Source organism: Phyllostomus discolor, chromosome 8, assembly GCF_004126475.2.
Source record: "Phyllostomus discolor isolate MPI-MPIP mPhyDis1 chromosome 8, mPhyDis1.pri.v3, whole genome shotgun sequence".
NCBI classification, from domain to species: Eukaryota; Metazoa; Chordata; class Mammalia; order Chiroptera; family Phyllostomidae; genus Phyllostomus; species Phyllostomus discolor.
Genome location: NC_040910.2, coordinates 683,806 through 697,577, shown reverse-complemented (window position 1 = coordinate 697,577; position 13,772 = coordinate 683,806). Strand labels below are relative to the sequence as shown.

The 13,772-nt window shown below is 47.7% G+C and overlaps 1 protein-coding gene across 7 annotated transcripts in view; it reads left to right on the top strand.

The window, feature by feature from the left end:
- The first annotated feature begins 2,851 nt into the window (after positions 1 to 2,851).
- The window catches only part of CAMK2D (calcium/calmodulin dependent protein kinase II delta), a 113,551-nt gene continuing 102,630 nt past the window's right edge, over positions 2,852 to 13,772 (top strand). For 5 of the 7 annotated variants that reach the window (XM_028520229.2, XM_036031768.1, XM_036031767.1 and 2 more), the window contains exons 1-2: positions 2,852 to 3,210; positions 4,567 to 4,661. In XM_028520229.2, coding sequence (XP_028376030.2) covers positions 3,146 to 3,210; positions 4,567 to 4,661 — 160 coding nt within the window. In that variant the 5' untranslated portion in view covers positions 2,852 to 3,145. The remainder of the gene's footprint in view (positions 3,211 to 4,566; positions 4,662 to 13,772) is intronic. The other 2 variants (XM_036031770.1, XM_028520223.2) reach the window with 1 other exon arrangement.

The following is a 13,772-nucleotide window of genomic DNA, read 5'->3' as shown; positions in this document are numbered from 1 at the left end:
GGCCTACGTGGTGGCCTTAAAAACTCAGAGACCTAAAGTAACCATAAAGAATGGTCTGAAATTAAAACTTGCTAACTACAAGCAGTTCATAGCAGGTAGGTGTGTCCTAGGCTAGGATATTCCCTGACAAAGGTCATTCTTTATCTTAATTGAGCTTGTCTATTGTCTTTTTGAATTTTTGACATTACCTTTGCAATGCCAAAGTAATTTCCTTTCTCTGGACCCCTCAACTGCACCAAAGTACCCACATGGAGACCGTGAAAGCCCTCGTTGTTATTATTGTGTTAACCATGGACTGTTAACGATCCTGGACCCATCTATGTAAAAGAAGTACCGGATCTGTTTGGAAAAAGTGCAGCCGTTGTTAACATAATGAGAACAGTTTGCACAACATCAATGTCACCTGGCAGCCGAGGAGAGGGGACTGGAATGCACATGTGTGAACAATGACGACTTCACTGTACTAGTCAGTGGGGGGCGGTAGATGCCAATGAGTGAGCGTGTGTACTGTGTAGCCATCACATTCAAGTTACTGAGCAAGTAGAGTAAAAAATCTGCATCAAATTTTCTCTTAAGCTTGAACATTACCCTGAGGAAACTATTCAGGTGATTCAGGAGGCCACAGATATGGGCAACTGGTGATTGACAGCTTCATCCCGTGAGTGCACCTACCCATGCATCAACTCTAGTGCACAGTTTTTTTTGGCAAAACATCAAATCACCCAGGTGAGTCAGTCCCCCTACAGCCCAGATTTGCTGCCCTGTGACTTCTGGCTTTTCCCAAAACTAAAATCACCTTTGAAAGGGGAGAGATTTCAGACTATTGATGAGATTCAGGAAAATATGATGGGGTGGCTGATGGCTACTGGGATCCCAAGGTGCCTGCTTTGAAGGGGACTGAGGCATCATTGTCCTGTGTGCAATGTTTCTTTTATCTTCTTCAATAAATGTCTCTATTGTTCATAGTGGATACCTTCTGGACAGACCTCATATGTGTCTATAACTTTACTTTTTATCCAGTACTAAAGGTCCCCCCATTTACTTTGTCCTGCCTCCCTAATCTATCACCAGTGGGTTTCATGTAACCCACTTACCATCCTCTCCTTTGACTGTAATGTTTAAAATAAGCTGCAGAATTGCCATTCTCTGGAGCATTTCCTCAGTCCACTGAGGTTTTGCTTCCTGGCAATTGTCATTAGTTTGGCTCAAATAAACTCATTAAATTCTCTGCAGGTTTGAAAGTTTTTTACAGTGACAAGTGTTAAAATTGCTTTTTACCTCTGGTAATCAAAATGGGTACAAAGTTCAATTTTGTTATAATGAGTGTTAAAAATTGTGAATATTTTGAGAACTTTGGTAAAAGCTCAGTTATTGGCAGTCTAGCATTCCCAAGCAAATTTAACACTTGTCAATGTAAGAAACACTCAAACCTGTAGAGAATTTTTCTGAGCCTATTTGAGTCAAACTGACAATTGCTAGGAAGCAAAATCTCAACAGACTTGAGCCAACACTAGAGAATGGCAGTTTTGCAGCTTACTTGATGCATTGGAATCAAAGAAGGAGGCCACGGGGGTTACATGAAGTCCATTGGAGATAGATTAGGGAGGTGGGATAAAGAAAAGCAGAGGAAACCTCTGGGAGTGGATCAAACTAAAAGGACACACACTTCTTTTAGGGCAGTTACAATTAACATGACCACACGGAGGGTTTCTGCGGTCTCTGGCTGGGGCCCTGAAACGTCTGGCGGTCCTAAGGTATATTATCCTAGATTGAAAAGGGCAAAGAGACAGGCTCGGCTAAGGTCAAGATTGACCCTCGTCCGGAAAGGTGCCTGCCCACTATGCGACTGCCGGCCACCAACTGATTTTAGTTTAGAAAGCTTTCATTTCAGACCCTCCTGCGTGGCCATTTCCCGTCCCCTGGCGCACGAGGCCCCGGACAGGCCAACAGAGACGGGCAGGGTGCAGGTTCGGCACGTGGCCCCTCTTCCCCACCCCCGGGATGGAGGGAAGGCCCAGGTGGTTTCAGCGCTGTGCTTGTTCTCGCCTCACTGCGAACCCCAGCACGGACGCTAACGAGCAGGCCGTGGTTGAACTGCGGGTGAGTCGGAACCGCCCTCGCGCGGGACACCCGCCGCACGACCCAGCGCGGCGCAGGGCCCGCCGGCCAGCGGGGAGAACACTGGCTCCATCGCCTCGCTGTGCAGTCTAGGCGAAGCGGGCTCACGTGTGGGGGTGACGTCAGCCCAGCGGGTCGCGTGACCCACGTCCCGCCCCCCCCAGAGGCCCCGCCCACAGGCGGCGCGACACTCTCGCGAGAACCGCCTTCCCCTCGGAACTTGCTGAGCTGACAGGAGTCCCTCGGGAGCGGAGGTGTGGTCGAGGGGCGGTGTTCTCGTTTTCGTTCCCTGAACGTGAGAGCCCAAGCCGCCGCCTTTAGGGGGGCTGCCCGCGTGGGAGCACCCCGACCTGGAAGAGGCGGGGAGGTGGCGACCGGGGGCAGTCCTGCGGAAGGGGGGCGCGGCCCAGAGGGGTCGCCCTCGCGGGAGGGCCGCCGCGCTGGAGGTCGCGCGCCGCTCAGTCTTCTGCCCAGTCCGCTCGTCCCGGCCTCTCCTCGCTCGGGCGCCCTCGGGGCCCGCGGGGGCTTGGGCTGGGGTCGCCAGGGGCGTGCGGGGGCCGCCGCGAGGCTGGAGGCGGCCGGTCCCCCGGCGCAAGCCTCCCCAGCCCCGCCCCCGCTCCATGCCCCGCCCCCGCTCCATGCCCCGCCCCCGCTCCATGCCCCGCTCCCGGGCCCGCCCCGCCCCAGGCCCCGCCCCCAGGGCTGGAGCCCCGCCCCGGCCCCGAGCCTCCGCCCCGGCTCCCTCGCTCCTCAGCCCCGCCCGCCGGCCCTCGGATTGTTCGCAGCTGCTGGCTGCTCGCGGCTCGCCCGCGCCGGCTGTGTGCCATTTCCCGGCCCCTGTTCCTGAGCGCTCTGCCCCTGCGTCCGGGAGGGGGGCTGCAGGAGAGCGGCGCGGCGTCTGGAGGGGCAGCCGGGCCGAGCGCGCGAGGAGGCGCCCTCTGCGGTCACCGCCGCCCCGCGCGATCCCCGCGGCCGGCCACTTTCGGACGCGGACGGCGAGCGGGCCCGGGGACAGCCCGGCCCCAGGATGGCCTCCACCACCACCTGCACCCGGTTCACGGACGAGTACCAGCTCTTCGAGGAGCTCGGAAAGTAAGCGCGGCGCCGCGAGGCGGGGGACGGGGAGGGTGCTGTCTGGGGTGGGGGGGTCGGGCCGGGGGCCCTGTCCGCCTCCGCCCGCCCGCCCGCCTCAGAGCCGTCGCCTCGAGAGCCCGTGTGGACGCAGCGCAGACCCTTCTGTGTAAGCGCAGATGCCTCCAGAGCCGCGGAGCGACCACTCGCGGACGGGTCGCGCTGTCCCCTCGGTGCCGTGTTTCTGACGCCCGGAATTCCACGTCCAGAGAGGGGCCGCCCAGCCCAGCCCGACCCTGCCTGTGCCCCTGTCACCCTCGGCCCGGGTGACTCGTTCTCGGTGCTCCCTCGCATCCCCTTCGTCCCCGGGGGACTTACACGCGGCGGAGAGCTCATAGGACACTGGGGAGCCCCCTGGGTGGCCTAGCGGTGCGCGGACCTGCAGGACCGCTGGAGATATGCAGGGATTGAACAGGGACCCGCCAAGGCCCTGCCCGGGGACCCGGGGGCCGGAGCTGTGCAGGGATGGACAGGGACCTGCTGAAGCCCAGTGCTTGGGGATCCAGGGGCTGGAGGTGTGCAGGGAGGGACAGGGACCTGCTGAGGGTCGGGCTGTGCACGGGGACTCCCGGGCGACCGAGATGCTGATTTACGATTTATGCAGCATCTGACCCAAACCCGTTTCCACGATTACTGTTGAAAGGGTGCGGTGTATGGGGTGTTTCATGCCGCGGAATTAGAGGAAATGGAAATATCTTTTAAAGGGAATGAACATTCTATCCTTATATGTTTCTGCATTGTTTGCTGTTAAAACATGGAGAATATGTCGGAAGAGCAGCTTAATTCAAATCTCTCCCCTCCCCCAGCCCCAAACAGGGCACAGAGAAATCGCCGCCGTACCAGGATGTTAGACCACACAAACGTTCCCAATATTTGTATTTTAATAAAAGCAATCGCCATGTTTACTTACTTGGAGCGACATTAATTTTTTTCCTAGCAAAATAAATAGCAGATTTTTGTTGCTCTTCCTCAGCTCTGCTCTTTGCAGGGTTTCTTCTCCAAGCATTTGGTGCTGTGTGAGTGTGAATTGTAAAAGCTTCTCAGATTTCATGTGCAAACGAGAGCCTCATAATTGGCAGTTCCTTTCATTTTGTTGATTAATAATGTGTGCTCCCAGTTCAATAAAATTTACTTTTATTTCTCAGTGTTAAGGAAGGTCTGGGTTTCCAGGAAGAATTGGTCATTTTCTGGATATTATGGTAGTGCACTGACACTTGAAAATTTACAAAATTTAATTAAAATGCTCAGATTCTTATAATTTTTTAATAGACTATCAGAGCTGATTATGTTGATGACCTGGTAATTTTTCATTTTCAGGGGGGCTTTTTCGGTGGTGAGAAGATGTATGAAAATCCCTACTGGTCAAGAATATGCTGCCAAAATCATCAATACCAAGAAGCTTTCTGCCAGGGGTAGGTGTTTCTCATGCCCACTGTTAGTTCCCTTGTGAGTACATCAGATTGTTGTAACTGAATGTATGGAGATTAGTTCCTTCTGAATGCCTCTTGGTCTGTACAATTTCAAAATAAGTGCACAAATATAATTTAACAAGTTATAAAAATTCTATCTTGCATGAGCAATAACATAAATAACTATAATTATAAAGCAAATAAATGTCACCAAGTGCCTTTTGCCCTTAGCTCTACTCTGAAATAACTTCCAGAAAAACGCTGGAACGGGAAGTGTGAGTCTCATAACTGTCATTCCTTTTGCTTTTGAGAGGGAAAATAGGTCAGAGCTGGGTGAATCATGTATTTCGGTTGTAGTTACACTTGAACCTAAGGCACCAAGGTGCATGTAACACTGATGGCTCTGGGAGGCGAGCCTGACTGCTATATTCTAGGAAGCTCAGCTGATGTCGATGTTTCCGCGTGCAGTTCAGACCTTCTTCACTCGGCCTGCCGCGCGGAGATTGCTCACAGACCTGGAATGTATTTTGCACATGCTTAGTAGCCTCAGAGATAATTCATGCTCGTGAAATAGCTGTTGACATAAGCAAAAAACTTGGAGGGCCCTCACTGCACTCTTGTTACTTCTTTCAACTCATGCAAAAATACTTCTGCTGAAATGTTAAGTATCCCAGTTATTGTGAGCACGTGTTTAAGGTATTTCCATGGGAACTTATGGTTTAATGAAAGAAAAAGGAAATTAAAATGAACAAAATGCCATAGTGTAAGCCCATCGCAGTGGCCTGGTTTATTTTGTTTTAAGTAATAAATTCTCTGAGGGTTTAATCTGTCTTGAGAATGGCACCGCTGCCCAGGCCCCGGTGTGGTGGTGTTTGGTCTCTGCCTCGATTTTTTTGTGTTGCAAATTCCACTTTGAAACGGACTTGAGGTTTAGGCTGGCGTTTCAGTGTACCCATGGGGGTGGGGGGTGATTCAGAGGAGCCTCTGTGCTCAGGCGGCCGCAGGGCGGGGCCGAGGCCCAGGTGTGGCCCCCTCCCGCGCCCTCACCCAGAGGGAGGTTTTCCACGGGGAGCAGGGGCTGTTAAACCCGGAATGACTTTCTCCTTTACAAACAGCGCACTCGAGACCCAGCTCTTCCAGGGCTCGCTCGATCTCTTTCTGTGCGTGGGGCACATCCACGCAAGGGCGGGGGGGGGGGGGGGGCCCGCTTCCTCCAGAGCCGGCGCTGTGCTGCTGCAGGCTCCTCTCTGAGCAGGAGCGCTGTGCCCCGCGCGGTAGCTGTGTCCGCACAGGCACCGCCCCTCGCACTCCTGCTGCGGGCGGGGAAGGGAGGCCAGTGGGCCGTGCGCGCTGGCCCCCTCTGGCCTGCGCCTCCAGCAGTGCGTCCTTGAGGGCCCTGCGCCCTCCTCACGGCCCGCCCCTTAACGTGGTCCCGGGTGGGAGCGGTGGGAGCGGTGGGAGGGGGTCGGCAGCCTGGCCTCTGCGCCCAGCTGGCGGGTCGCGGGGCTCCCACAGGCGCCTCACCTGCCGCCTGTGAACCGCGAGGGTGCTTCCTGTGAGCCTCGATTTCCTCACCATGGGAGGGGGCGACACCCGAACGTTTCCGCCGCAGTGGGGCCATGAGCAGTGGCTGCTCGGGGAGTGGGGGTCGCGGGGGCGGCTGCCGTCCCCCCGGACTGCGGTCAGTGGCAGAGGCAGGGCAGCCCTGTTCGCTGCGGGCGCCGCGTGAGCCTCGGCTCTGCTCCTGCGTGCGTGGAACCGGGCCAGCCACCTGTGAAATGGGACCGCACTTTTCCTTCACAATGTTCGATTTACTTAGTATCACCGAAACAATTAGACCTGGTGACCAGTGTTCGTACCTTTGAAGGAATGCATTTGTTCAGTCTATGCCCAAATTAAATGATTACTTTCACTTTGTAGTGTAGCTTTCCCCTGCGCTGGGCACACGGGGTGGCCCGGTAGGGGTGGCCCGGTAGAGCGGCGGGTGAAGCGGATTCCTCGGCGGTTCGGGAGGGAGCGGGGCCTCCCGGGGGACCGGCAGACGGCGCCGGGGTCTGGGAACGCACGTCCGGAGCCGGTGCTTTGGGAGCGGACTCGGCTTTCAAGACCCTTCATGCTCAGGGCGTAATGACCCTAATGCGCTGCTGCTATGTTAAGTGATGTATTTAACGGGAATGTAGAATGATATGTAAAGTAGTGTGCTTATTTTTTTCTAAGGTTCTGGGTTTAGTTCTTTTGCTTTAGCTGCATATGGCAGTATTTGTGGAACATACAATTTTTTGTGTAGATTTTTGTTTTCTTTTGAACTACCACATGCCTTTTTAAATACAAATTTTAAGTCTATTTGTTTTAAAGACCAGGCGGGCCCTTCAACTCATAATATTCTTTAAATGTAAGATTACAACTGAAAAAGAAAGGCCGTGGTCAGTAATGTCATCCAAAACCGCGAGGGAATTGCCAAAAATATGGCTGCATTCCTGCCGAGTCGGCACATCACCCACCGGGTGGCGTGGCCGGGCGTTGCTCTGTGCGCGGCCTCCGTGGGCCTCCCGCAGGCCACGCGCTCCCGCAGCTGTCAGCCACCCGCGCCATATTTGGGAGCCTCGCCGGCTCCGAGCATTTTTTTCCTTTTGCGTTAACACATGTGTGTGCACAGGGCATTCCTTATGCAATACCGATCAGATAAGGCCACTCACATACACTCTGGCTTGTTTTAAAAATAAATAATGTAGAAACGTCTCATATTTTATATGAGATTTCTGTCTTCCAAGAAGTTTTGGGTTGGGAATAAAAAGCTTGCTTGGTAATACAGAGTAGTGATACTGGAATTTTATCTCATGTTCTTACCATGAGAATTGGAAACCATACTTTGATCCCAAACCTTTGGGTTCGTACTTAGTGCTCACTTGGCCTGCTGTCTTGGTAGTTTGTCTGTTTTGACGTGATTGGAAGTGTGGGGCATCGTCAGGCTCTGGAAGGTCCGTGCAGGGCTGTGGCTGAATTCAGAGCTGGTGACTTCCACGGGCTCCAGTGGCACAGGTCTTCAGAAACGGGACCTGGGACTGCTGTCACCTGTCGAAGCCTCCCTGTGGTGAAAGGATGTGTCATGGTGACTTGATGTCATCTCCAAGGGTGTTTGTTGATCATTAGAAACCACTTCTGATTACATACAGTCTGACATGCCAGGAGTCACTGGTTCGTGGAATGCAGTGAATTACAATAAGAGCTTGAAATAACGTGTGCTAAAATAAGTATCTTTTACCTCTACTCTGTTGCAAAAACTAGAAAAAGGTTTCCTCTTATATTTCTGTAAAACTTCAGATATAATGCAGCTAAATCATTTTGGTAGTCTTTGATTTTACTAGTTTTGTTAATTCCTAAGTAGGTGACTTTATAATAAACTACTTGACCACGAACACAAAATTAAGTCTCAGCTATGAAATCTGAAAGTTGCACATATGTCCCTGAGTTTCTTTTTTATGTTACAATAGAGATGTCGATAACTGACTCTTGTTCTCTTTCTCTTTTTTGGCATTTAGACAGTCCAGAAATTATTGTAATTTCCTAACCTTTTGATAACTTGTCTTGAAGTAGAAGTAGGTCTGAGACGATATAGGTGAGCAAACTTGTTCTGAATATACATTATTGATTTGACAAGTTGGAACTCATTGGACAGGCTAATGTTAATTTTAAAAAGTTTCTTGGCTCCCATAATGTTTTAAAAAAATTAGTAAATCATTTTTATTTTTGTACATAGAACCTCTGCAACTCTTCAGTCATTGGGCCCAAAGTGTCATGTATCATCCTTCTCATTTTGTGTTCTTTAGTTACGTTTAATTGTATTCACATTCTTACGTGGGTCTTGTATTAGACATTTATTTTCCTTTTTTTGGTGAGGAAAAATAGTATTCAAAACCAAGTAGAAGATAGAAATAAAAGTGTATATCCACACTTCCAGGAAAGGATAAAAATCCTTCCTGTCTTCCAGCGTGATTAATCGGAGCAAAGGACACCGCTGGCAGCACCTGGTTGTGGTATTGACAGCTAGTGTCAGCTTCTGTGCGACTGATCATGCAGGAGAAACTGAACACCCAGAGAGCCGTGATTGTGTATACAGTTAGATCTGTGCTTGTCATCTCCATCGACACACTGAATCACCCCGATGCAAAAATTAAACTTTAGTAGTTAATTACTTTTTGTGGGGTCTTTTAGTGTTAATTGTGAGTTTTCTTTGGGCTAATACTGAGGCATGCTGACTGCTGTGGTCTCTAAGACTGGGTTGGTTTTTCTTTTTTTTTTTAAACAGTATATACATTCAGAGTTTATGCAACTACTTAGACTATAATATGTGGTATAGAATACTAAGAACTCCTAGCACATATTTCCTTTCCAAAATGTTTTTTAACCTTTTTTGTCCTTTTTTTATTGTAATGTTTTTCCAGTACTATTTACGCCCCTTATATCTTCCTCCCCACTGCAATCACTACCCTGTTGTCCATGTCCGTGAGTCCTTGGTGCTCTTAACATCTGTCCTTTCCCATCCCTTAGGGTCTAGTGTGTACAGGTTTTTAAAAAAATAAATTATTGGCAATTAATTAATGATTGTTTACATAAGAGATGTATTAAATCTTTTAAGTTATAATAGTATCATTTAGTATCATTTTACTGTGATATATTAAATGGAGTCTAGCAATATTTTTAATCTAAAACATAATACTTTTATAATAGTAACTTATATTTAATACTACTTTATAGATTATTAAGCACATTCACATATTTTGTGTGTTTTTATTTAATAAATATTTAGGGAATATTTTTAATACAAATTTAGGAAATATTAAATATTTGGAAAAATAAAGCTTACCTACACAAATAGATGCCATGGAAGATGTAAATGGTGCTGAAGTCTGGCATGAAAAAGTGCTGTGGATTTTCAAAGGAGGGAAAGATTATTTCTGCCTAGGGAGATGAAGGAAGACTTTATACAATATGGATTTAAATAAAATTTTAAAACCATAATGCAGATGGTGGTCAAGCACCAAATGTAAACAAATGATTTGGAAAGATTGCTCAAAATAGTTTACATGCCTGACTATAATGAAAATATCATTTTATTTATAGTTGCAGTAAATTTGCTGCAACTATCATTATAAAGTTATTTTTAGAATAAAAAAATGTAAATGAAGTAGAACAGTGTTTTAGGTGAGGAAATCCTGTGACTCCATTCCAGGCAGCTACAACAGGGCCTGTTGAGGTAGATCCGTGGCCTTTTATGGGCCAGAACCTGCCCCTCCCTCTGGGAGGGGCGGGGGGGCTGGGGGGGCTGTGCGGGGAGGGAGGACAGCTGGTATCACTACCCTAAACACAGCAACATTGTCACTGGTTCTGTGACTTAGATGAGCCCTTTGCTGGGACTACATTCTCCTCTTAACGTCTTGAGACTTTATCTCTCCCATAATCAATAACGATAATAAAGAAATCAAAACAGTATCAGTCATTGTTTTAGGAGAAGCTGGTAGGCAGCAGGGATGTTCCTACAGATACTTTGTCTCATTTGGTCCACACCACAGCCTCCAGGCAGACCGCGTGCTCTCCTCTTTAAACCGAGGGGCCTGAGGCTCCCGCGCACAGCAGAGAGCCCTTGGCCCCCAGGGAGAAGGGAACAGCTGGGGATTAGAAGTGAGCCAAACGGATGGACTTGGTGTGCACCATTTGACACGCAGCCTCCACTCACGGTCACTTACTTTTTGGTCCATCCTCCAGAGGTGCTTGCTTTCACACTTACATTTTCAAGAAATTCATTTTTTTTTAAGATTTTATTTATTTATTTTTAGAGAGGGAAGTGACGGAGAGAGAGAGAGAGAGAGACAGACAGAGAGAGAGAGAGAGAGAAAGAGAGAGAGAGAAACATCAATGTGTGGTTGCTGGGGGTTCTGGCCTGCAACCCAGGAAGGTACCCTGGCTGGGAATCGAACCTGGGACACTTTGGTTCCCAGCCCGCGCTCAATCCACTGAGCTATGCCAGCCAGGGCAAGAAATTCATTTTTAAAAGCATTTTGGTGATACTTGATAGACTTTTGGGTACACAAACGATGGCTATTATTTGCTTATAGAGATTGTTTGATCTTTTAGTAAAGGCGGTGAGGGACCAGCTGTTGCAGCTGCCGCGTCTGTCGATTCAGAACCTGGGAAAGGGGACCGCTTTGTGCTTGTGTTAGTGCGGACGGCTCCTGGAACCGTGCACGCTGGACAGCGCTCACTCGTGTCCTTCCTCAGGGGAGCTTTCCTTGTGTGACGTGTTGCAGGAAATAGGGGGTTTGGCAATTCTGGAATGTTCAGTGTGCGCACACATATAATTTTAGAAAATGTTATTCTTTTCATATTCCAAGCAGGCCATTTGTATTTTTAAATGGCAACTTAAAAGCTATCATCATGGTAGCATAAGTATTTTGTGAAAATTAGTTCAGCTGAACATTTTGGCCATTTTGTAGAAACTTTAGCCATGATAAATATTTTATTATTTTCATTAGCAAATTGTATATGCTTTTATATTAAAGATGATACATAAATATTGGTTAGGCACAGAGAGACTTGCATGACTTGAACATGCCTCTGAAATATGTTTTTGGTATTTGTTATAAATTTGTATAAATACATTTAAAAATTATAAAATATAGAATCTGGGGAAATACAGAAAATGGGGAAGAAGCAAGAGTATATTTATGGTTCAGCTTCCCCAGGCACAATTAATGTTGTGTCTTCTTTCATTTTTTAAAATTTGTCAGAATACTGGACTAAAATATACAGTTTTGTGTACTGCTTAATATTGTAAAATTTTCTGTTATATACATTCTTTGAATTCTTTATGAATTATTCTTGAGTAACACATCAGTTTATTTTAGTATTGCTAGTTTCTTTTTATTGTTCTTTGCTATGATAAACAACAATAGCAACGTTTGTTTTCAGATTTCTGATTCTTAGGAAATATTCATAAAGGAGAGTTCATAGGTTAAAGGATCGAATTTTCAGAATTCTTGATAAATGTTGTCAGGTTTCATCCTGAAGGTTTTACACATTTTCACCAGTGACATTTATGTAACCTAATGAAACTGAGTTTGGGAGGAGTGATTCTAAATTTCAATTTGAATTTCAATTTCAATTGAAAAACAAACCAAAAAACCCCATGTACTCCCCTTGTCCCAGACCTTCTGCCGGGCCCTGGACAAACGGAGGCCCCCGGATGAGGTGGAGCAGCTGCGGGCTCTGCGAGTCACTGCAGGTCGGTGGGCCCGGGTGCGAGTGTCCCCACCCAGGGCAGGCCGAGGACTGGGCCGCTGAGGGGAAGGGAAGACTTCCTGGAGGAGCTGATGCCGCGCTGGGTTTTGAAAAATAACCAGTTTTGAGTGTGAAGATGGAAAGAAAAGATACAAATGAATAGGATAGTATAAAAAAAACATTCGTGAGAAAGAAGGAAGTCAGAAAGTGCGAATACACACAGACAGGGCGAATTTGAAAGCAGACGAATGCTCTCACCACCCTGCAGGGCCTACTCACCCCAGATGAAGTTTCAGGAAGGCTCCCAGCCTCCCCAGGTGACGGAGGCAGGCGCCCGGCTGCTGGAAGGCAGGAAGTAAGGTGGGCCGTGGGAGTTTACGCCCTGAGTCATTGGGGGTAAACAGCTGATAAGAGAGGAAGGGCAAGTGCTTATCAACCCCACATTTTGTTTTATTTAGCTTTTGGGCAATCCAAAAATGAGTGACTAAGTGGAAATCAATGGAGGATGAAGATAATGAGAGATTTAGAAAAATAACCAATGTTAAAGTGCGGAAGGAACAGGTTTGTGTTTATAAACAAGAGGAGCTGGGTACGGGCCTCGGCTGCCATGTCAGGAGGGCTCTGTTCAAACCAAACATCAGAAGTCTGAGAGCGGGTTCGCCCTCATGTCATTCACCGGCATCCTGAACTCCCAGCGTCTGGGGTGCTGCCTGGCACTTTCCACAGGTTTTCGTTGAGTAAATGAATGAACAAGTGACTCTAAAACTATGTTTTGTTATGCTAAATGAACACATGTAGGACCTAGAACTTTTAGCAGTAAGATTTGTATACATGGTTCCCAGCTGTTGCCTTTAAAAATATCTTTTAAGAAAAGATCAAAATTTAATAGATGAATTCTGTGATATACTTTAGCACAAGCTGATGGTTGGAAAATAGTCATTTGCTTTCTTAAATAATGAAAAAATCTTTCGCTTACTTGAAGACATTTCAATTTAAATAGCATTTAACCTCTGTATAAGGCTCTGACATGCAATATTTCCCCCATTTGTAAAAAGATCTTAGAGGCTATAAAAATTAATTTATAAGCTCCTTCCCAGTTTTATTGATATTAGTAATTATGTAACTTTAGCTTAAAGGGGAAATATTATTTTGCTCCACACGTGCACATGACTTCAGTGGGGTCTTCTTGAGGTGAGGGGGGCTCTGTGTGCAGAGCAGAGTCTTAGAGTGGCTCAGGGTTGGTCTCATTGGCAAGCGGGCTGGGAAAACCCTACGTCCCAGATACCAGGCAAGATTTCAGAGTCAAAGTTCACCGCTGTTCTCTGAGTGTAGGTCTCCTGACTTCAGGCCCGTTTTCGTTGCTACATTGGAGAAGGGAGAGAACCGTCCAAGAGGGCTCTTTGTCTCCTGCAAACTGGACTGAGGCCTACTTCTCGCCAATATTTGCGTGCTCTGGAAATTATTTTTGAGAAGAAACACATTCTTTGGGTTGACTTTATCCTCCTGGGTCCTATGCATCTTTTTGATTAGGAAAAGAGAAAACAAAATTTAATTGGCAACCTTCAGTCTGTCTGAAAGAAAAAGGTACACACAGCATGTTTTAGGTGAACAGAGGACCCATCGGTGGGTTTCCCACAGCCCTGCCCTCCCGTCGCTGCCGTGACCGCCTGTCTGTCAGTGATGGAGCAAAGGGAAGCCCCGGGATGTAGACCGGATGGATGGTCGAGGGTGGCTGAGACGGCCACACTTTAAAGCATTAACACTTTATTGCAGTAAATAGTTGTTGACCGTTTTTAAACTTTAAGAAGTTATTTTAGGTAAAAGACTTTAAGATATAAA